Source organism: Dama dama, chromosome 11 (genome assembly GCF_033118175.1).
Source record: "Dama dama isolate Ldn47 chromosome 11, ASM3311817v1, whole genome shotgun sequence".
NCBI lineage: Eukaryota > Metazoa > Chordata > Mammalia > Artiodactyla > Cervidae > Dama > Dama dama.
In genome coordinates this window covers 4,255,357-4,279,772 of record NC_083691.1, presented here as the reverse complement: position 1 = coordinate 4,279,772, position 24,416 = coordinate 4,255,357, and the positions used below count along the sequence as shown (strand labels likewise).

The window sequence follows — 24,416 nt, the reverse complement described above, 5'->3', positions numbered from 1 at the left end:
CTGATCAGGAAGAGCAACATCTTGTGGATGATGCTTAGGGTCAAGGAGGCAGAAAGGAGCAAAACTCCAGCCTGGAAGGTGCTGCTCATCCTTGCTCCTCCCAACCCAGTCCTGCCCCGGAGGAGCACATGTCTGGCACATTAACAGTGACAACCACGGGAGAGGCGGCTTGCACCAATTCTCTTAAAGGCAAAGTGTTTGACCAAGGAGCCAGCCTCCCTCTAATCACAGAGAGGGATGATCCCTTCTGAGCCAGGCACAACCCTAACACATAACTCCTGCTCTTTGGGGAGGAGATGCTTGAACCACAAAAGGAAGTGGAAGTGGTCCCGTGCAGCTGACGGACTCTGCTTTCTGAAATTTTTGTTCAGGAGTCTGGAGTTCAAACTTACATTACCACAATTTTTACTACTTGAAGCTCTACTTACAAGATGCAAGATGTGAGGGGGAAAAGGGCTAACTGCTTCTGGAAACTGACCATGACGAAATGCTGGATATTAGCAATAGGTGGGTCAGAAAGTACAAAAGGAAAACAAATGCCTACTTGGCCCAGTTTCCAACTAGTTTTCTGCCATGAAGGCAAAACCCAGCTGCTTTTGTTAGTTATTCACGAGGTGAGTTCTGAAATAGCTAAATGGGAGGAGAGTCAGGGGTGGAGAATTTGCATACGGAGATAGGGAAATACAAAAGACAGTATCAACTCCTGGGGAATGGCAATTACAGGTCTCCTCTCCTCAAGCCTCCAGAACTCAATCCTAAGAGGAGAGACGAGAGAAGAACCTAATGCCTGCTGTGGGGTGACCGAGATGCTCTACAGGCAGTTCCCTTAAAAGAAGATGTATTCATTTCCTTCTTGGTCCATAAACATTGGGAGTGGCCCCACTCCAACATCCTTTGAAAAGAAGACAAGTAACGCTGCCAGCATCTTGGTGTTAGTAAGTTCAATGGTAACAATGAAGAGACAACCCCAAACCATATTCTCTAAGGACTATTCACTATCACTTTTACCCTGATGACCCAGAGATGCTGAAATAGTTGTGGGCTCGCGAGGATATCCAAAGCACCTCTGACGCCAGCAATGTAGTGCTGGTGCGGCTTTGCTTTCCTCCTCTTCATTCCAACTCTGTTATCAACCCTGTGGCCAACACTTGGTCAGATATCCCACAGCAAGTTGAGTTTGTCTAACTTTCAACATGTGCCCAAACCCTCCCCGAGACATTCTGTTCCCCATGAGAGAATGTTCTAGTACATCTCCAAAGGCAGGTTCTCAGGAAGAACCTTAGGAGTTGCTGAATTCACTGCAGGGAGACACGTGAACAGGGTATTATTAGAAACCAGACTATAATGCACACTAATTGTCAGTTGTTACGGGGCAACTGCTGGGATTTCATCATTCATCTTGAGCAGTTCCAGTTTGTTCTGGCAAAAACTAAGGCCTGCCTTTATAATGTGCTCAGGTATGAAATAGTGAAGTCGCTCAGTTGCGTCCGACTCTTTGCGACTCCATGGACTGTCGCCTACCAGGCTCCTCAGGCGACAGTCCATGGAGTTTTTCAGGCAAGAGTACTGGAGTGGGTTACCATTTCCTTCTCCAGGGGATCTTCCCAAACCAGGGATTGAACCTGGGTCTCCCACACTGCAGGCAGATGCTTTACCATCTGAGTTCCAGGGAAGCCCCAGGTATGTAATAAGGGACCTGCAAATATTTCGTGACTAACCCATTTCTGTCATCAGTTTCCTGATTACCATAACTGCCTGGGAGCCAGTCTCCTGGCCTTCACCTTTACCCCGAGCTGTTCTCACCCAGCTGCACGCGACCTTCTCAGAACCATTAGATCACCTCCCTGCCCCAAGCCCTCCACTGGCTCCCCTTTCACTCGGGGTACCTGGGTCCCCTGGACAGCCTCCACGCCCTGCCTCTGCTGCCCATCCCCGCCTTCTGGGCACACTGCCCACGGTGGCCGCCTGCGCGCCCCCAGTGAGAGCACCAGGGCGGCCCCTCTTCAGGCCTTTGCTCACACGGCGACCACCCCAGTAGGGCTCTCTGCCCTTAGCCCCCCACCCCCTCATCTGCACCGTTCCCTCTATGCTCTCAGCACCTTTCACTCGGCCACCTAGCTAAACTAACGAATTATCTGGCTTTGCCAAGTCTTAGTTGTGCCACAGGGAATCTTCAGTTGTGGCACGAGGCCTCTCAGCTGCAGCACGTGGGATTCAGTTCCCTGACCAGAGGTCGAACCCAGGCCCCTGCATTGGGAGCTCGGAGTCTTAGCCACTGGGCTGCCAGGGAAGTCCCGAGACTATCAAATTTATGTGTAATTCATTTATTATGTTTATTACTTTCACTGTCTTCCCCCCCCACTAGAATGTTACAAAGGTGACGATTTTTGTCTCTTCTGATCCCTGGTGTGTCCCAAGCACCGGGAATGGTGCCCAATTCCTTCTAAATATTAAAGCAATTAAAAAAAAGTTTCAGTTCATAAAAAGAAAACAAGAGGCTGTAGTGTTTATCTCTTGGTAAGCCAGCCTGGCATTCTTCTCCAAATCATGGGTCACTATCAAAAAGAACTGTGGATCTCCCCACAGTAGGGGTGAGTCTCATCAGCAGACATGGGACAGTCAGTAGCCAAGACACACACGTTCCAGCATGGAAGACATTGGGCTCTTCTGAGCTCCCCTCTCCTGCGCTCTGTTCAGCACTCAGAGTGAACTACTGAGTCCACACCTAATGCCTGGTGATCCCAGGGGCCAATTTATGCTACAAAGGCACCGAATACTGAATTAATACCTAACCCTTTCATAAATTTCCCAGGAACTGGGTTCATGGTCTGCAGCCCTTCCTCAGCATTGCTCTTTCTAGTTTTTCTTTGTATTTTCAAATAGGAACTGCTTTGGTCTAACATTTCCAGACCTTGCCTTCATCTCTGATTTCCATCTCTACAACTACTCCTACTGACGTGCCGTATCTCATCTATCCAGTTTTCAAAGAAAGAGGAAAATGGGTCCTGGAGACCCAAGTTGCTGGGTCACAGCTCTAGACCTGATGTAAGCCAAGATAAAGCCTCATTTGTGCAAAACGCGAGGATGGATGAAATTAACATTTAATATCACTTTAAAGCCTTCTGTGCCTTCTTCCAATCCCTGCAGAATTAGGGAGATTGAAGGCTTTTGCTGGCGAGCAGGGCTGCCTGGTTGGCCTCCCAACCTGTCTGGGGGCATGTGGGTAGAGGTGGGGCAATGCTCGGTCGGGTAATCCATCTACAACCGCCCAAGAAATTGACCAACCTTTCTTGGCCCTGGAGACTGTCTCCTCGCTGGAGTGCACATAATCTTCAAACACCGTCTGCAAGACCGTGGCTCGTTCTCGGATTTCCTGGGGGCCAGCGGTGCGGGATTTCTGGGAGGGTGACGGAAGGATTAGAGGACAGACAGAGTCAGGAATAATGAAGCGGTTTATAATAGATTTAATAACAGTAAAATCACACAGTAACCACCAAGGGGCCAACAAGGGTAATCCTTTCAATATTACTAGGGAAGAAAAGGGAGCGATAAAGATGTTAAAGTCAAGCAAAGATGAGGATGGCTTTGTGAGGGAGTAGGTCGGGTCTCTTATTTATTTACTTGTTTATTTTTCTTTCTGGCCTCATCACTCACGTTCAAAGTGAAAGTCTATGGGAGACACTTTGGAATTTTCCAAGTCCAATTGAGGCATTTAAAACACGACGGGACAGAAGCAGTTTTCAGAGGAACCTTATATGTCCCACTTAGGCTTTCAATCTGCCCCCTGCCTGGGACTCATCGGTGGAGCCCTGGCCATTCCTGTCTAAGAGCAACCCACAAGCCACCTGCCCACAAGGTGGTCTGTCCCTGAATCACAGAGCATGTGTCCTCACTCCTGAGAGGTCCAGATTCTCAGCGTTCCAGTGATATTCTAGCAGCCCAGACCCCTGTGCCCAGGAACCCATGGAGGACTGGGCTGCTCCAGCCAACCATGCGAGGCTGCCACCATGGATCTCTGCAGCCAACGGTCCCTCTGTAAGAAGTCATATTCGTATGCACAAATGACCCTACAGGTGGAAAATGTGAATAAAACCAAAACTTCATTTCTTTTCAGCCTTTAGCAACCCCAGAGAAAAGATTTCCTTTTTTTATATCCCTCTGAAAACACGTGGCTTATGTGTCCTGTATCTTGACACAAACGCTATCTCCTGAATGTGAAACTGAGAATCAACAGAACCCAAACTTGGCTAATCCGCCTTCCCAGAGGTGTTGATCCTTTGGATGGTGCTAATGAAGCTCCAGCCCTCCTCACCCCACTGGCCCATGTGGGTCACCAGGAAAAAAACAGCGTGAGACCCAGTTCATGTTCCTTTTAACTCCTGTAGAGGACAGGGAGCGTGCTCCGGGGTCAGGCTGACCATGCCTCTCGCAGGCACCCTGGCATCTCCCACGGTTAAAGCTGTTGGAGGAAGAAAAAAGGGTGGGGGAGAAGAAAAAGCCCCCTTCTTGGGAGCAGCGTTCGTCTCTGTATTAATAGAGACTTAACAACTTGAAAATGTTTTTAGTTTAGTCAAATCATTCCTGCTACCTGTTTGGTTGATGATAGTCTAGCTGATTTCCCCCTAAGGGTTTTATCCACTCAAATGTCAAGAGAAAAGTCACTCAGGAGCTGTGTTACGAAAGTGGACATTTGCTGTTGTCATTAACAAGGATTTTTTTTTTTGCCCTCTTAACTGATGTGAAATGCAAACTTTTTTTTTTGTCGTCCTCCTTTCGTTAAGCCACCTCAGCAGCGAAACTGTCACCTTCCTTGCACTTTTTTTTTTTTTTTAATATGAATGTGAAATTAGCAAGGATGCCCTTTCCCCTGGCGGACAGAATCCTCTGTTATTAAAAAGTAAAGCACTTTAATAATGAAAACTTTTTCCTCTTTTTCCTGTGTTTTAACTGTTTAAAATTAATGAGAAGGGCAGAATGGTTGTCAAAGCGATATTGAAAGCCGGGCAGCCAGGACCGAATAAGCACAAAAATCCCTCCAGAGTGTTAAATAAACAGAGCTCCAGCCCTCTCCAATCCCTCTGTTGGTTATTGTATACATTCTGTAACAGCTCTCAGAATAGATCTGAGAGCCAGGGAGGCAGAGAGGTTTCAGAATTCCAATAAAGGCCTCAAATTAAAGACAGCCTGGTGCGAATTCCAGGAGAAAATTAAAGAGACCTCAAGCTTAAGTGACAGGTGACTTGCTTCTGTGTCACAACTGTCAGGGGATTTAGTGATAATATGGCAATATATTACAAAGGGCTTTTCTTATTCCCCCCTTTAGGTTTCAAAATGAGGCATCTTTTCTTCCCAACCAAAAAAAAAAAAAAAAAAAAAATTACATATACACATATATATAATGTGTGTATACCAGTAAAATATGTAGAAAAAAGGCGATAAAACTAGGTTCGTACATTTGAAATGATGAGGTCAGTTTTAGTAGAATATAAGAAAAAGTTAATGGCAGAAAACATCATATACTTAGGAGAAAGCAGGTCTTAGCCCCCCCGCCCCTTGCCACTTCCAGAAATACTTTATTTTAAAATTGCCCCTCTTGAGAATGAACAAGGTATTTTTCCGTTGTCTTCTGGGGAGGACAGTCTAAATTTAAACTGAAGACAGAGGGGGCAGAGTCAGGCAGCACTGGCTCAGCCCCAGACAGGGAAGAAGCTCCCATAATGAGAGGGGTGAGACCCCAGAGGGCACATCCCCGAGGACCAGCCCCCCCCCAACCCTCAAAGACGCAGACTTAGCCCTGCTTAATGAAGCAGCTCGCAACTAGCAGACAGTGGGTGGTTTAGAAAAAAAAACATTTCCAAAGGTCTAGACACACTCAATACTCTGTGTCTTGGCAAGAACAGACAATCCACAAAAACTAGTCGACGGCTAGTGATCTTATTTTAATCTCTCATGATGCCAGGGAGCTTTCTGTTAGGATGAGTTTATAGGCTTATCTCATTGGACAAAAAAAACTTTTAGGAAGAACATGTTTGGGTGTGTGTTTATACTGTGGAGATGGAAATTCATGCCTACCAAGAGTCAACAGATGAGTCCAAGACAGCTAGGTGGGGTTATTTTTGTTGTAAAAAGTTTTAGGTGGGAGCAGTTGGGGTGGTGGGTTTTTTTTTTTTTTATTGAAAGCATGTGTCTTGACACTGCCAACTTCTAAGGTATTTTTAAACTAAATGGAAGGATTTTGTTTTAATTACTTTATTGCCAAGCCGAGTTTTACCCCCACGGGCCCTAGAACCTTCTGAGCGCTTCCCAGTCAAGTTGAAAGATCAAATTTATTCTCTTTGTAGGTGGGTGAACATTCGTGCGCCCAGACGCAGCTATATATATTTTATATACCTAAATATGAAATATACATTTTACAGATGCTTCACTCTCTTGCTTTCTGTTCATGGAAGCCCTAAATGTATGTGCCAGAGGGACACTTACAATGGCCTTCAACCAAGCTGGGTGAGGATGGGATTCATGATGAGGCGTCTGGCTCGGTGTGAAGGCCCAGCCACCGCGCCCACCTTTGTGTGCCTGGCACTGACTGGTACACCAGCAGGAACTGCCCACATCAAAGATGCCAGTTAGGGCACTGCATCTTTCCAGTGAAACAGAATCAAAAGTTGTGCCCAGCATTCACTTTATTCTCTTTACCATTCATAGGATTCACACACACAATACTCGCTCACAGGCTGTAATCTACATGATAATTAGTAATGCAGTTAACTTAGTTTTTGTTTTGCTTCGTCCTGTGAATGAAAGGTAAATTTGGTCAAACAAGTGGTGCTGATGGACGTGACATCTAGAACCTGGCAAGACTAGTTGAGTTTTCTAAGTTAACCAGTTTGTTATTTTGGGGTCGGTGGAAGCCTGGGCTTACTTAGCACTTTTTCTCTTTCAAAGATCACCAGACCTTAAAAATATCAAAACATTATGTCCATCAAGGCAGCAGTTCAGGGCGGATGTGAACTCACATGACCCAGAGCGTGCACAGTGCTCCGTGTCTTGTTTTACTTAAACCTCACAGTGGCCCAGCAGGATGGGTACTCGAGACGTCCTCATTCTCCCGGTGGGAAAACCTAGGCTGGGGAGGACCTGCCCCAGATTGCAGAATGACTGACTGTGAAGCTAGGACTCAGATCCGAGCCTGTTGGGCTCTGGGCCCTGCCTCTCACCCACCATCTTAGGGGGGCTCCTCAAGCCCCAGCCAGTCTTCTGGGCTGGTCTTGAGCCACAGTAAAGACTTAGGGAGAGGAACTGGAGCCGCCAGCCACAGGGTGGATGTTTACAGAATGGCTGTGGCTTGTCTCCGAGAGAGCAGAGGGGGGTTCTCTTGCTCTGGGGAAGCGTCCTGTGCCCGTCCACAGCCTCCCCAGAGATGCTCGGAGACACATGACCATCGGCACCCTGGACAGAACTGGGCTGTGCTCAGGGGATAAATACTGACACCAAAGCCAGTCCCGGCAACAGTGCAAATGAAGACAAGGTTATTGAAACCTTCACCATCTCCTTGTGTAATTTTGAGGCTTGCTCTTAATTCTGGAGAACGGTCAAAGTGAAAGTTGCTCAGTCAGGTCTGACTCTCTGTGACCCCATGGACTGGCGCCTGCCAGGTTTCTCTGTTCATGGAATTCTCCAGGTAAGAATACTAGAACGGGTAACCATTCCCTTCTCCAGGGGATCTTCCCAAAACAGGGAGAGAACCCAGGTCTCCCACATTGCAGGTAGATTCCTTACTATCTGAGCCACCAGGGATAAGTGCCAATTTTCCACTTAGTGTGAAACTGCAAAAAAGGCACTGGGCTTCATGTCAATGAGTCTGAGCTTCAATTCCATATCTGCTTCTGCTACTAACTGATGTGATAATAATAATAATAATAAAATAAATAAAATAATAAATAATAATAAATAAAAAATAATAAAATAATAAAATAAAAGTCCCTGCGTTGGAACTTTTGGGTTATTTTTCACTCAACCCTTCAATCGCCTTCTGAGAAGAAAATTAAAATTATCTCAGTTGTACACAGGAAGAAATTGACCCTAAGGGTCTAGTCCTGGCCCAAAGCCACACAGCTGGTGAGATGAGGACTTGGGCCCAAAGGCCGTGCTTCTGGCACTGGGCTCCCCCATCCTCAAACAGCACCCTGGGCGCCCCTACTCAGCCCAGAGCTGTGCCAGGGCTCTAACTACATCACCATGGGAACATCTGGATAAACAGAAAACAAGTCTTGCCCCCTAACTAGAATCTGCAGCAGTTTCAGAAGAAGAGAAGTGTCCCAAGACCAATGAGTCTCTACAGTTTCCGGTCAGTTCCCATGACAACAGACTTACTATGGGATGGCCTGAAGGCCTGTGGGGCCAGGACCCTCTGTAGTGAAATATCACTTAATATATAACAGGTTGATCAACCGAGTCCTTAATAGCTTTTCTTGTTCATGGGGATTGTTGCTGTGGTACCATTTATTGGCCACATTTCACCTCTATGAACACAGCTGCTTAGCTGCTCAGTTGTGTCCAGCTCTTTGCAACCCCATGGACAGCAGCCCGCCAGGCTCCTCTGTCTATGCAGTTCTCCAGGCAGGAATACTGGAATGGGTTGCCACTGCCTTCTCAGGGGATCTTCCCAAGCCAGGGACTGAACCTGAGTATCCTGCGTTCGCGGGCAGATTCTTTACCCACTGAACCACCGGGGAAGCCATGAAAACAGCTAACGTTACCCAATTTAGAAAGTACTTCAGTTTCATGTACTTGGCCTGATTAATACTAATGGAGGCTCGCTGGTAAACTGTGAAGGATAGGTGGCCTGCTTTCACACCAGAAGGACCCACGATTATCAGTGCACCCTCACGGATGTTCCTTCAGCTCTCTAAGCCTCAGTTTTCTCATCTATGAAGTGGGAGAGAAACACCTGCCTTGTGGGCTGCTGAGAGGCTAAGACAAGACCAAGTCGGGGAAGAGCTCATCAACACAGAGCCAGGCCCACAACACACGCTGGGGCAACAGACATCGGACTGTTCCTCTCCTTTCCTTAGTGCATTTTTGCAGGTTCTCTCTGGAACAGAAGAACTTAAATTGGGATCAGACAAACAGACTCCTTGCCTCAGGGAGAATATTGATCCAAATAAAGACATGTGCTAACACACACAAGAGATTCTTAAACTTCATCTATTTGGCTCCGATTTTCCAGTCGATCCACAGGCATCAGAATAGAAATGGAAAAATATCCAAATATTAAAATTTCATGGACAAAATTATACAGAGCAACACTACACACACACAGAAACACACATGCAAGTCTAGGTGGTACACCCGGTAACGCAGTAGAGTGGGGGTGGAAGTGCTTCCGAGCAGGGGGGCCTCAGAAAGAAGCAGGAAAGGCTGTCTGGGGTTGCCTGTGCTGCTCAGGATCTCCATATGGTAGTGCTCAGATGATAAAAATTCTTCTTCCTAACGACCTCAACTTTACTCTTCCTCTGTGTATAGCACACATTAAAAAATGGATGAACTAAGTGTGTCTGAAAGGAGGTTCTGAGACATTTATTTTTTCCATGTGGTCCTGGGTGGATGGGTCAGGCCAGGTGTCCATGCGGGTAAGCTGGAGGGGGACCACCAGGGCTGAGCATGGAGCGCTGTTGCCTCCAGACTCTTTCTGGCCAGGGACGAGCCCTCCTTCTGGGGAGCCTGCTGCCGCCTGGCAGACACCCAGGACGGACGGGGGCCCATTAACTGGATGGGCCAGCAAATGTGTCCAGAAGCGAAGAGAGAGAAACGCCAGCAAAATGTGGCCTCGTCTAATGTTCATGGTCCTGAAAACGCACGCTTTACACGCCAGTGGTAGGAACTGCCCAGTACTCAGAGCCGCTGCCTCCCTACACCAGGAAATGAGTCACCTCTGTGAGCAGCAAGCATAGTTAATAATAAAACTCACCTGGCCTCCCCCTCGTCTTCCTTTAAAACAATCATCCTTTGTCAGAACAGACAAAATGTCTTCCATCTTCATCTCAGAAACGCTGTAAAAAGAAGAACATATAAAGGTAAGCTTTTTATTCTTCCAAAAACATTATTCTACCAACTGTGATGCATAAAATTGGCCTCTCTTCTGGCTAATCAGATATAAAGGAGAAGTGACACTTGGTCACGGGAAAGGGAGTGTTTTCCTAACCTTTCAGGAATTCGGAAGGAAGGGGACTCTATGATATTAGAGGGACAGAAGGGGTGACATTACCACCAATTCTCATCCTCCCAAATACATGTACATAGGCTATATTTACAATCGCCTTTATGGGGATCACATCATTATTTCTTAATAGATCTGGAAAACTACATAGGCCTGCTTATTGACATATTACCTGGACTTGAGCAGAAGGCAACAAGCCAAAAAACATTTCAGACAGTCCCTTTAAAGGAGGTGGCTGAAGACCCTTAACAGTGGGGTAAACAAACACCTGAGTGAAAGTAAACAGGTAACCAATGTCTCCCATTGACAGCACCAGAACTCTGTCTTAATCTACCCCGAGGGACCTTCCTGACTGTCATCTCTGAATTACTCAAGGGTGAGAACCAAATGACCTTCGGCAAATCTATAGAGTTACGGGCTAACGGCTGAAACCAGAACCCAGGCTTCACCTGTGAATGGGAGCCATGAGGAGCCAGAATGAGATGCTCCAAGCAGCCCCTTGGGGGAGTCTGGACAGCACACTGTCCCCCTTGGCTCTGCAAGGCCCCAGCCTTTGCCCCGGGGAAGAGCACAGAGCAGAGTCCTGAGGCAGAGACTAGAAGAATAGACTTCCCAGGGAGGAAGGGAGAGGGGAGGAGGAGTTCTAGGGCAGGAAAACAGATTCTAAAAAGGTAAATGACTTTCAGAACTTCCCTGGTGGTCCAGTGGTTAAGAATCTGTCTCTCTCTGATGTAGGGGGAGAAGGTTTGATCCCTGGTCAAGGAACAAAGATCCCAAATGCTGCAGGGCAATTCAGCCCTGGGGCCACAGCTAAAGAAGCCCCTGTGAGGCACAGAGAAAAGCCTGCATGCCACAATGACTCAGAGCAGCCAAAAAAAAAAAAAAATAAATAAATGCTTTTCTTGTATGTTTTGTTTTTTTTTCAAAATGTAACAGCAAATTAGAACGTGAATGGCAACCTTTTCTGAGGGAGAAGACAAGCCCCACTGCCCCCCCAAAGGCGACTCTGACAAGGCTATGAATGGACACGCCACTTCTCTGACGGCGATGCACCTGAGCCGTGTCACCGCCTCCCTGAGACGCCCTGTCCCCAGCCCGCGCGGCCCCTTCTTGGCTGCCGGACTCGGGAAATCTTTTCATGGCAGTTAGGACTCAGCCTGAGAAGGCGAGGTACATGCAGAAAGGGCGGGAGCTGGGGAAACTGCTCATAGTTTCCTGGAAAATCTATTTTTTCACGTGGGAGAAAAATAATATGGCTATTGAATTTGCCTCTTATTTATGCCTAGAAAGCTGGAGGAAAGTAAAAACCAGAGCAAGTCCTGTCTTTCCCTTTGTCTAGCTGCCTTGCCTCTATTAAAAAAAGAAGAAGAAGAAAACAAAAGGAAAAAAGCAATGTAAAAACTTGGGAGTGAAATCCTGAAGTGAGGAGAAAGAAAGCAGGTACAGTGTCATTCACAGCCAGGGATACAGAGAACTAAAATGCCAGAGGAAGGCACAGATTCCTCAGATGCATGGGAGTGCTGTTGTCCAGCCAGAGTGCGGCTCATGGGCTGCGTTGGGGGACTGTTTACCCGAGGTGAGCAGGAGCCAGGCGGAGCTGACCCGGAGAGATTTACAGTTTAAAAGGGCCTCCTCCTTGTCCAAGACGTCACTATTTCTCAGGAACAAAACAAACTGATTCTGCCCATTTATGGTTCTATCAACAGACCTGAGTCACCCCCACCTCACTATGGAGAGAGATCGTGGAATAAATCCAAGAAGCTGTCTTTCTTAAGCCTGATCTAAGAGAGACGCATTTCAAGGACGCTTTCCCGTTTTAATAAACCTACGGTGACTTTCATTAGAAAAACATTTAAAAAAGAAGTGGGGAAAAGTGAAGAAGTTGGCAATTAACAAGAAGTCACAAGGATGCAGAGACGAAGTTCTGAGTACCCACTCAGAGGCGGCGTGGCCCGGGTCTCTCGCTCCCTCTGCTGAAGTACATTGTCAGGGCCAGTTCTGAGGTGCTGGGCACGTGGAGGCGGGTGGCAATTTGCGGTGATGGCCCTTGCTGCCGCCTGTCTTTCTGAATCTTCCCTGTAATTCATCAGCCACCCCAGCATCCTACCGCCTGGCTCTCAGGTACCAAGTAGGCACATACTCCTTCCTCCTCCTTTTTTATTTTTGATATTTGGATGTGTACCTTTTGGATTTCGAAAATCTTCAAGTCTGCCTTTTCCCACAGCACACTTTGGAATGACTTATTAGACTTAATCTTTTGTATGAAGTCAAAGAAACAGTCTGCATACATTTCCCAAGCAGACAGCCCTGCCTTGAACAGAAACTGGCGCGTGTAACAATGCTCGGCAGTACCGCAGCAGCAGACCTGATCACACTCAGGGTGACTAGAGCTCACCCACAAGTAGCCAGGGGTTCAGGGCGAGGCCCCGAAACAGGTGCATTTTCAAGGCCAACACCAGCGAGTCTGGACTCCGACAGGACTCTCTGCCTCCTAAGTGAAGGTCCTTACACCACCTGAGACCCACATCTCCTCCGTGAGGTGTCTCCCTGTCTTCATTCTCCTGATCTTTCTCTCTGAGTCCCTGGCATCACTGAGTTCCCCCCTGAGTGTGAACCTTATGGTGAATTTCCCACGAATGCTGTGGGTTCTTTCTCCAGTCAAGATCATCAGAAAGAAGGACTGTCCTTTTTACACCCTTAAAATACACCTAGCTCATCAATGGTTCATGGTGGTGCTAATGAGCATCTTCCCTTCTTCAGTGGTAGGCTTACAGCGAACCTTCCACGGCCACGAACGGGAACGCCTTTACTCAGAATGAGGACAAGAGCAGAGAGGCGGAGGCGCCTCTGCTGACGACCCTGTATGGGACTGTGACCCTCTGCCTGCAGTACCATCAGCACCCGCTTCTCCAAGGAGACGAGCCCAGGAGGCCAAGCAGAGCACTGCTGCCGGGGGGGGGGGGGGGGGGGGGGAGAACGTAAGCTCGTGGGTCGAGAACGGAAGGAGGAGGGCACCATGGAGGCAGAGAGGCTGCAAAGTGCAGGGAGCCTTTCCTCCTGGGGGACAACACCTCTGAGAACGCCTTCCACAGGTTCACTAGCTCCTGGGACAGAGGGAAAAGTTACAGCGCTGGAGTGGGCTTTCATTTCACACCCCCATGTTTCTGGAGTGGACCTGCTGGATCGGGGGCTGTCTGGACCCTGAAAGGGCAGCAAAGAGAGGTCAGAGCTGGCCTCCAGGCCCCAAAACTCAAGAGTCCAGCTGGAGATGAAGCTCTTGGTGAAGTGCGACTGACCAACCGACACAAGACTCTCTTCTCACAAGAGAGAAGACGCCCGCCTTCCTGAAACAAACAAAACCCACTCTTCACCTGGCAGAGTCAGAGCTGAGATGAGAGAACCGACAGGAAAACTCAAACCATCTTCACCCGAGTGACATGACCCCCCAGACCAATCGGGGCAGGCCCCGGCCTCCCCAACCCTGAGGGGTGGGGAGTGTGTTTTCATGGGGAGCTGCACCCCATGAACCATCACACCGGCAACCTCGACAGTGCTGAGTGTGCCACAGTCAGCTGAGGCGTGGGGCGGGAAGCGGTGTGCTCCCCATGGGGACGGCCACCCACAGCTCTCCCCTCCAAGCGGGCCGCCGGGGCACGGTCAGTGCAGATGGCGAGGTGATGGCGTTCCCAACTCTGCACTTCAAGGGGAAAAGCCTTGTTACCTAAAACACAGACTGGGCGAGGAAGCCACCCAGAAACGTGACCCACCATGTGACGTCACGGCAGCCAGCCACTCTTGTGCCCAGCATGTACCGGGCTGCCAGCCTGGGCTCCGAACATGCTCTTGGCATCACTGTGCTTTGAGCAGAGGAGATGTGTGAACCCACATAGATGAGTGTGAGTTTTCCACACATGCCTTTTGAAGCCCATTTTGAGGGCCTGTTACTCCAGGTGCTGGAGATTTTACGGAAAATGTGACAAAACCACCTCATCTCTGGGGCCCAGGTCAATGCTTCCTGCTTTCATAAGGATCACCTGGCCAGCCTGAGCTGCTGCCCTCCATCTTTGTTCTTGCTCAGGGAGATCGGGGTTGGATGGAAGCTCCCGGCCCAGGTTCCAAGCTGCCAAGCCCTATGGGGTCCCCAACCCGGGTGGAGGGAGTGGGAGCTGGAACTTCATGCTGGAGGATGTGAGACACTGCCATCTGACTGGGCGCCCTTCCCCGCAAACGTGGGGTGCACAATAATTCACCCACTCTGAACAGTTTCCTCCCTCGGCGTACTTTCCAGGAGGAGGGAAAGTGATGAATCCAAAGCATCATTTTTCCCACAGATAAATCAACTCTAAAGGTCTAAAACGTTAACAAACTGCAAGAAACAAAACTTGATGACTATAAGAGACCTTGGTGTGCACTGGGAAGACCCAGAGGAATTGGGTGGAGAGGGAGGTGGGAGGGGGGATCGGGATGGGGAATACGTGTAAATCTATGGCTGATTCATATCAATGTATGACCAAAAAATAATAATAATAATAATAATAAATAATTTAAAAAAATAAAATAAAAACAATAAAAAAAAAAAAAAAAGAAAATCACACTTGTAAATATATAAAAAAAAAAAAAAGAGAGACCTTGGTGGAGCTGGCTGGGAGGGTGGTGCACACTCACTTCACCCCAAGAGCAATGGAATGCAGACCTCTCCCTGAAGAGAGACGGAGTGCAACTGCTCACTCCCTGACTCGGAGCAGCAATGAGGTGAGAACTGTCATGTGCTGATGGCATGAAGGGTTTTAGTCTTTGCCACTGGCTATTCTGGGACTCATTTAGGGATCACAAGGGTTAATGGCTCTTCGTTGGCTTACAAGGCCCAGCCACTGTAAGAAGCGACAGAAAGTTAATTAGGAGAGATCAGCGGAAGCCCCGTTCAGGTTTCTGACTCACTTGATTTTGTGAGAAGCCAACGAGTTGACATATTCTGCCTCCGAAGGAGCCAAGACAAGCAGGCTGCTCCCATGGCAGCCAATCCGGGCCGTTCTCCCAATTCGGTGGATGTATTCGGCAGGTGAAGATGGAGCGTTGTACTAAAAGAGGGGCATGAAAATGAAGGCATTCACAGATCAAGGGATTGCCATTAATTGGAAGTGCAATACCCCTCACCTGCCTCCAGGTATCCCAAGAATTAAATCCTGGTGCTATGGTTACCCCACCACCATCACAAGGAGAAGTCACTCAACCCTGAAACTCCTGGCTTCATTCGAAATAACAAGGCTCCGACGCGCCAACGGGAACAGTGGCCAAGTTTCAGATAAACGAGACATCTTCCCGTCCCAATATCTCCTTTTTAATTTCACTTCTCCACAGGTCTCCTCGCTTTCCTATTTGCATCTTTTCACCGAGGTGACTGGGCAAGGTGAGAACGCAGGCAGGGCGGCCGCACGACCTTGGCCTGCTTCCTCGAGAGACAGAGCCGTGGGGCCGCGGGCACGGAAGATGGCGCACAGGGTGGAGAGGGATCAGGTCCCCACGCCTTGCTGCAGGCCCCCCCGTCCTGTGAAGTGGGCTGCAGGCGGACTGAGAGGCAGGTTCCCTTCCTAAGGGACACACTCTGATCCCGCCGACAGCATTCCTGGCCCGGGAGACAGGCAAATGCTCAAAGTCAGCAGAACGGGCGTGCTCCGTGGCAGTAACTGGTCATCATTAACGCTAACCGACCCTGCACTCATTCTGCCCTTTTGTTCTTTGCTGCTACCCGACTCAAAGATCACGGGCCGAGATGACTTCGGTGGCAGGCCAGGCATGTTAAACTAATCAATATCCACAATTACAGGGAGGCGCTCAATGATCAATTCTATGTGGCTCAACTCCCACACATTAAAATCATCCTTCCTTTTTCACATCTGCTCTGTGGCCGGCAGGAGAGAAGACACAATGCCTCTGGCCACAAAGTCATCGTGTGCAGTGAGCAGAGCAGATCTCTAGCCAGTGACAATCCTGCAATTCCACTAAAATGTGAATAAACTATGACTCACGTAAACAGGGCATGTGTCCCCCGGCCCTCTCACAGAAGGGCTTAAAAATACCACTCTGCAGACTAACGAAAAGAAAAAATAAAACTGGAACCACCGGGCTCTAGGGCTAACACCCATACCCTCTGGCAAAGCGTCGAAGGCTGGAGGTATGCGTAAGATGCTGTCAGGGCCTTAATTGCCCCCGCAGGTCAGTGTGCAGGCAGTTCTCAGGACAGCTGAGCCACTGTCTTCCCGACACAATGAGGCCTCCCAGGGGCCCAGTGGTTCCCGTTATTTTCAGAGTGCTGAAAATCGGGGTGTGACACGTGTTTGTCTGGGAGCTGGGGAGCCCCAGCTGCACAGCCTGGAGGCTGAGCTGTGGTGGTCAGGGGGGCTGGGGTAAGGAGAGATGGCAGGAGAATGGTGTGGATGGGGCTGGTGGCTGCCTGGGGACCAGGGCAACACCCAAGAGGGTCTTAATAATTACTCTACTTCGAGCCAATGCATCTGCTCATGGTCGTACGTTCTGGCCTCAAGCCCACCCCATAACAACGAGAGAGGTTACCTGGACAATCCATGTGACTTGAGGGAGATCCAAGCCACGAGCCGCAATATCCTTCAAAACAGAAAAGAACAAAAGAACATGGCTTAGGATGGAGTTTCTCAACCTTTCTGGGGTCCTGGGCCCATTTGATGATCTAGTGCAAACACTGAGGGCTCACCCCCAGGAGTGCGCACAGGTGTGCACACAACTTCAGGAGCCCACTGTCATCCACCTGTGGGTGAAGCTCTGATTCAGGGACGAGTTCTACCGAAGCTGCAGTGAGGCAGCTGCAGCCCACTCCACGACAAGAAGGTCACCCGCACGCAGACCAGAGCGCCAGAGGAGTCATGGGCTGCTGTGTCACGCTAAGGATTCAGAGAGCCGCTGGTGTGTTTGACATTTTATCTGAAAGACCCCTTCATGGTTAACACGGTCGTGGGCTATTGCCCATATCTGGTCTTATCAGCAATGCTGAACGATAATGTGCTTTGAGGTGTGATTCTGGAAGGTCACCCCGAGGTATGTCCTCATGGGGGTGAGCCCCAGAGTCACTGACCAAGGACGCTGCTCATGGGCCCTGGAGAGTGGGAAGGACCAAACGATGCTCCCTCTTCTGATAGGCGGTTACAATCAGAACACTGGCCAGAGATTTAACCAGATGGACACAAAGTATAAAAGCAATGGAGACAGCTTTTTTCCTTTGAGCTAGCTGCCATCTCAAGAGCAAAGACTCTGCTTTCTGGTATGTCTGGCCACTCTGGCAGGGAGACTGGAAAATGGGAATCTTTCCATCTTTGGCAGTAAACACACAGCCAGCATCCACCTCCAAGGGCAAGCCACACCAAGAGCAGCCCCAGGCAGCAGGCTCTGAGCACTCACCATACACGAGAACACCGTACCTGCATTATCTTGACTCATCGTCAAAATAATGCCTCAAAACAGAGGGGAACCAAGATTCAGAGAGGTTAAGTAACTTGTCCAGGGACACACAGCTAACAAGCAGAGGGTAGCCCGCCCACCCAGGTCTGCTCTTTTCCAAGACCAAATTACACTGCACGGTTCCGCCATCAAAGAAGATGCTGTGTACCTTGTACGTGGTGGGAATGCAAAATAATACAGACCCCTATGGGGAGGAATCTGGGGATATCCAGAAAAATTACACACGCACTTGCCCTCTGACCCAGAGCGATCTCCCCTCTAGAAATCCATCCCAAAGGTACACTGGTGAAAATGTAAATGACTTATGCACAAGGCTATTCATTTCAGCATTGTTTATGACTGCAGGTCTGGTGAACACTCCAGTGTCCAGCAGGAGACAAGCTGAATAAAACATGGCAATAACCACCACACAGAACAGAGCTACAGAACACAGCTACAAAAAGATGGAGGTGCCTCTGCACTGATATGGAAAATGTCGAGGCTGTATTTTGAGTGCAAATAGTATGCTTTTGCATAAGGAGTGGAGAAAATACAAATATACTGGGCTCATATTTCAAAAGGGAATACTGGAGGGAAAAACCCCATAGCTTATAAAAATAGTGAGCTAAAGAGAAAAGCAAAGAACAGGGGGGAGGGGACCAGGATGGATCCTATACTCCTTTAAGGCCCTTGTAATTCTAACCCTGAGACCATGTTTCAATGCAATTAAAAAGTAAGACAACCTGCCGTCACGCAACAGGAAGGACAGAGTGTCACCCATGACATATTCTTGCCAAAACACAAACAAAATCCTAAGACTGGAATCTAAACAACCATCCATACCTACTGAGGGGAGGGAAGAACAAGGTAAACAGCACCTTAATGACACAACTACCCAAATCCGGGATGCGGGGTATTTATTCTAAAGAACAACAGTCTTTCTTCAGCTAAAAAATCCAGGAAAAAAAGGAGAATAATAAAAATAGAAGACTTTAGGGAGAAGACTTCCTTGGTGGTCCAGTGGCTAAGAACCTGCCTTACAATGCAGGGGATGAGGGTTCAATCCCTGGTCAAGGAACTAAGATCCCACATCCCATGGAGCAACTAGCCTGCAGGCCACAACTAGAGAGTCCGTGTACTGCAAAGATTCTAGGTGCTGCAACTAAGACGGAGCTGATGCAGCCAGATGGATAAATGGATAGACGGACGGATGCTCCAAGAACCAACACCTGGAAGGAGGTTCGCCGAACTGTCAGGTGTGGTTACCCCCAGGCAGAGCGGCTTGGGGGCATTACAGGCTCCCCAATCCAGTACACTTGGGTTTCCCTGGTGGCTCAGCTGGTAAAGAATCCACCTGCAATGCAGGAGACCTAGGTTTGATCCCTGAGTTGAGAAGATCCCCTGGAGAAGGGAATGGCTACCCACTCCAGTATTCTGGCCTAGAGAATTCCATGGACTATATAGTGCATGCGGTTGCAAAGAGTTGGACAGGACTGAGCGACTTTCACTTTTTGCAGTTTCCTGTGTTGTTTGCTTCGTTTTTCTTTTCACAACGAATGTATATATTATTAACCCCCCCCATTTTTATTACAGAAAAATTTAAATCTACAAAAAACCTGAAAGAATAGTACCATGAGCACTTGTCAACCCTGCCTCCCGATTCTCCAACTGCTAAACTGTCACATCTGTTTTTTTCCTCTCTGTACAGTCACATTTTTCAGAACCTCCCAAAAGGAAGTTGCAAATATGATATCTCACCCCTAAAACTTCAGCACAGATCGCCTAAGTAAAAAGGACATTCTTCTACCAATCACAACACCGTGGGCACACCTAGAAACTTAAAATAACTTTATTTTCTAATAATCAGTCCATCTTCAAGTTTCACCAACTGTACCTAAGATGATTTTTATAATAGGTCAGTGAAAAAATAATTGTGGTTCTGGACCATGAATTTTAAGTCATTGTAACTAGGCTCAAACACATCTTTATTAATCAAAATAGGAACCACTGAAATCAACACATTTTTGCCAATGAGAAATAAGTTTGTTTACTCCTGTAGTGTAAAAATTCGTGCTTCAGGATTCAACAAACTCTTGGAAAGCATTTCCTGCCTTCTGTTGGTTGTGGAAGTGTTTTCCCTGCAAAAAGTTGTTGAAATGCTTGAAGAAGTGGTAGTCGGTTGGCAAGAGGCCAGGTGAACATGGCGGATGAGGCAAAACTTCGTAGCCTAATTTGTTCAACTTTTGAAGTGTTGGTTGTGCGATGTGTGGGCAGACATTATTCAGAGAATAATGTTTTGGTCACCTTTTTGGTGACCAATGCTGACTGCAGGTATGGCAGTTTTCTGGACATTTCATCGACTCACTGAGCATACTTCTCAGATAGAATGCTGGTTTCACCGGGATTCAGCAAGTTGTAGATCAGATCAGTAACAGACCATCAAACAGTGACCAGGACATTTTTTCGGTGCAAGTTTGGCTTTGGGAAGTGCTTTGGAGCTTTTTTTCTGTCCAACCACTGAGCTGGTTGTCACCGATTGTCATATAAAATCCACTTTTCGTCATACATCAGAATCCAATTGAGAAATGGTTCACTGCTGTTGCATACAGTAAGAGAAGATGAACTTCAGAATGATGAATTTTTTTTGATTTGGGGTTAGCTCATGAGGGACCCACTTATCAAGCATTTTCACCTTTCTAATTTGCTTCAAATGCCTAATGACTGTAGAATGGTCGATGGTGAGTTCTCCCACAATTTCTGGTGTAGTTGTAAGAGGATCAGCTTCGAAGGTCCTCTCAATTGGTCGTTTTCAACTTCTGATGGCTGGCCACTGTGCTCCTCATCTTCAAGGCTCTCGTCTCCTTTGCAGAATCTTGAACCACCACCGCACTGTACATTAGTTAGCAGTTCCTGGGCCAAATGCATTGTTGATGCTGCAACTTGTCTGTGCTGCTTTACGACCCATTTTGAACTTTAATTAAGAAAACTGCTTGAATTTGCTTTCTGTCTAACATTGCCCTAGTCTAAAGCAAGTAGTGTCATTAGCAAAAAAAAAAAAAAAAAAAAAACATAAAGTGAGAAATGCACATTAAAATGATGTAGAATATTACCACATTTACTTAAGAATGCATTCCAATATCAAACAGCAAAGTTCAACAATGCAAAACCGCAATTACTTCTGCACCAACCTTAATAGTTTTCCTTCCCTAACCCTGGACTAAAGCCTAGATCATTACATTCTATTTTTATTACAGTCATCTAGCCTTCCTTACTGTACTGTTCACGGGGTTCTCACAGCAAGAATACTGGGGTGGCTTCCCATTCCCTCCTCCAGTGGACCACTTTTTGTAAGAACTCTCCACTACAACCTGTTCGTCTTGGGGCGCCCTGCATGGCATGGTTCATAGCTTCACTGAGTTATGTAAACCCCTTCACCACAACAAGGCTGATCTGTGAGAAGAGGGCAGCAGAGGACAAGACAGTCAGATAGCATCACCGGCTCAATGGACATGAACGTGAGCAAATTCCAGAAGATAGTGGAGGACAGGGAAGCTTGGAGTGCTGCAGTCCATATGGGGTCACAAAGAGTCGTACACGACTTAGCGACTGAGCAATACCCTTCCTTAACCTAGAATGGTGCATCCCTGCCCCTAACATTTACTTTTTTGTTTTTATAACAGTTTTTGAGGAGTCTGGCTGCCTGGAGGCACATCCCAGAATCTGGAGTTTTTCTGACTCCTTGCAGCAAGATTCAGGTAGAGCCTTCTGGCAGAAGGACACCACCAGGGTGGGGTGTGCCACCCAGCACGTGACCTCAAGAGACACAGTCTGTCCTGTGTGGGGAAGCTGGGCTCAGTCACCGGAACAGGTGGCGGCCACCCTTCCCCCTCCCTCGAGGAGGGCCCTTTCTCCTTTGTGATGAGTGAGGGAAACCCTGAGACTGTTTCCCAGAACCTTCTGCCCAGTGGTTTTCGCATCTGTCAAGGCTGCTTGTCTCTATCAGTTGCTACCCTGATGGCTACCAAACGATGGCTTTCTAAGCCTGTGATCACTTCCATTTCATAACGGCGCCCTTCTGCAAAGGACAGCTCTCCTGCCCCTCTCCTCACTTTTCAGTATCACTAAGGATTTATATGCATATGAAGCAACTTTTATTTTCTTTTGGCCACACCATATGGCATGTGGGATCTTAGTTCCCCGACAGGGACTGAACCTGCACCTCCTGCACTGGATCACCAAGGAAATCCCTATAAAATTTGTTAAAAAAATAAAACTCAATGCAAAGTTCTGCAAGAACCACATTAAAACATCACTCCCTGATCGTCCAGCATCAGAGGAGGACCTGAGGAAGACACTCCCCCTGTCACCTGAGCAACTCAGAACGACTACTGGTGGGCAGGTCAGGGTGGTCTGTCTTCTCGCTGATTAAATCCCACCTGGATTTCGGGTCCCCTCTGAACGGTGGCAAGAGGCTGCATCTGTGGGTGTTACGTAGACGTTTCATGTAGTAGAAGTGTGTCCACCACCCAGGAAGTGTTTCCCGACAGCTCCCAGGTGCCCTGAAAGCTGAAGGTGGATGTTCCAGGGCCAATGCCTCTGAGAACACAACTCAAGAGTGTTCTCGACACATACCAGTCACTGTGTTTAGAGAAACTGTTGGGCTCTTAAATATGTGAAGCTCTCATTAAGAAATGATTTATTTCATTTAGGTGCTCTGCAGTGGGAGAGGCATGGTGACAACGGCTGTCTGAGATTTAAAGACAGGCTTTGTAAAAAATTTAATACTCATTGGTTTAGTAAATCCGACTAAGAAACACAGATGGACCTCTCAAACAGCATGTGATGTTCAGGAAAGTCACTCCGAGCACAAACACGCTGAATCAGTGAGTTGAGGGCGCGGCAGCCACCACCATCAGACCATTCACGGTTTTCCCATTCGGGCTGGGCGAGCCAACCCAGGACACCAGGCCGAGAGTCTCCCACTTCCCACAACTCCTGGTGTTGGGGAGGGGTCACCTCACAGCCAGCCACTGCTTGGACTCAGCCCTGCTATTTCCCTCAGCACTTCTTGGCAGTCTCGGCCGTGGCTACACTGAGGGTGGGAGGGAGGAACGGGGAGAACTGGACTCCAGGACCACTGCGGGAGCCATCCAATCTGAGCAAGTCAACTCTGCTCTCCGAGCCTCAGGTTACCCACCTATAAAATGGCTGCAAATGATTTATCTCCCCAGGTTACTGTGACGATACAATGAGACAGTGGACGTGAAGTGTCTTGAGAATCATTGATCTGAGCGTTCTGGCTGGTGATGAAGTAGGAACGGGCATGCAGGCAATGAGGTGGGGCTGTCAAAGCTTCTGGGTTCTCTTCCCCGCTCTCAGCCTGTCACCCCACGCAGGCAAAAGACCACAGAGGAGAGAGAGATGGCTCCATCCTCCCGGATGCTGTCAACCAGCAGGACCAGACCAGAGGACTCTGCACAAGACGCAGCTGAAACTCTGGTTCTGTGCCCGCCCTCAGAACTTAAGATCCAACCTGCCTGTATTCCTTTAACCTAATTCAGATGAAAGAATCGCTAAAGTCAGTTCTGAAAGACACTCGCGGGCGAGGCCTTGAAGGCCGTGGGCTGAAAATTGGCTGCCTCCACAAGACCGAGGGGTACAGATGGAAGGCAGCTTGCTCAGGTGCCAGCCTGTCAGTTGGATTAAAATGACTCATTTATTTACCCAAGAACCTCACAAAGTGCTTTTACTAACAGGGAGAGGGGGCCTGTGGCTCTCTGAGCAAGGGACGCAGCAAATTCGCCTCTGCCGCCTTCCCGGCCTGCCAGAAGTCATTACTGCCGTGTGTGGAAAGCCATCAGCGGGGTCCGGGCCCCCGTCGTCCGGGTGACAGATTGGGCTGCGTAATCAGAGGGGGAAGGAGAGCATGCAGAAGCTGTCAGAGGCGCGAGAGCTTGGCTAGAGCCGCCAGAAATCTGGCAACATGAGTTAGCGTAACTGAGTCAACAGCCGACCATCTCCAAATGATCTCGCCATGAACAGGGATGAAATACGAGCGGAAAAGATAAACTTCACCTAAAAGGCATAGGCCAGAGAAAACCAGAAAGTCTCCATTTTGGGGGGCACTGAAGGGACATTCTTGGGACGCGTACAAGCATCCTTTGTCTCCCGGCCACCTGGCACGGCAGAAATTCCCCAGGAGAAAAGGAAATTAAGAAGTGCAGAGACCTGATGGTGTGATTCAAGAAAAAAGAGAGACAGCAGGTGAAGGAGAGCAGCACAGGCGCTTTAGATGTCTTCTGAAAAATAAGGCATGTGTGGACAACCACACACATTCCAACAGAGTCTCAGCCAGCGGACGCGGGTGGACCCAAAAGTGCCTGTCCTTGTGCAGGGGTTGGCGGGTGGGGGGAGAGGCATCACTGAGTACCACCAGGGACAACCACGGAGGGCCACCCACCAGCCCTAAAACCAGAAGGAGCCTGGAAATACCACACTGCAGTCACCTACTGGGGTTTCTCCAACCGCTCAATGTAACAGTGATGTTCAAAACCTCTGGCTTTGGGTGAGTGCTTCACTATGAGCCAAAGGAATTAGCATGAAGATAAGCCCATCTCCTCTGTCTGGTTCTTCTGATTTCTTAATTCCATTGAGGAAAGTGGGCTCTGAACTTTCAAATGATTCCTTCCTGCTAGTACTTTGCTCCCTCCTTACCTTGGCTTCTTTAGATTCA

General features: G+C 48.3%; 1 protein-coding gene across 1 annotated transcript in view; it reads right to left on the bottom strand.

Moving 5' to 3' along the window:
* DDX31 (DEAD-box helicase 31) overlaps window positions 1-24,416 on the bottom strand; it is a 74,479-nt gene that overhangs the window by 22,302 nt on the left and 27,761 nt on the right. Inside the window, exons 15-18 of the mRNA XM_061154336.1 lie at window positions 16,787-16,837; window positions 15,155-15,294; window positions 9,968-10,049; window positions 3,286-3,397 (exon numbers count right to left, since the gene is read on the bottom strand). Of these exons, the coding sequence (XP_061010319.1) occupies window positions 3,286-3,397; window positions 9,968-10,049; window positions 15,155-15,294; window positions 16,787-16,837 (385 nt within the window). The remainder of the gene's footprint in view (window positions 1-3,285; window positions 3,398-9,967; window positions 10,050-15,154; window positions 15,295-16,786; window positions 16,838-24,416) is intronic.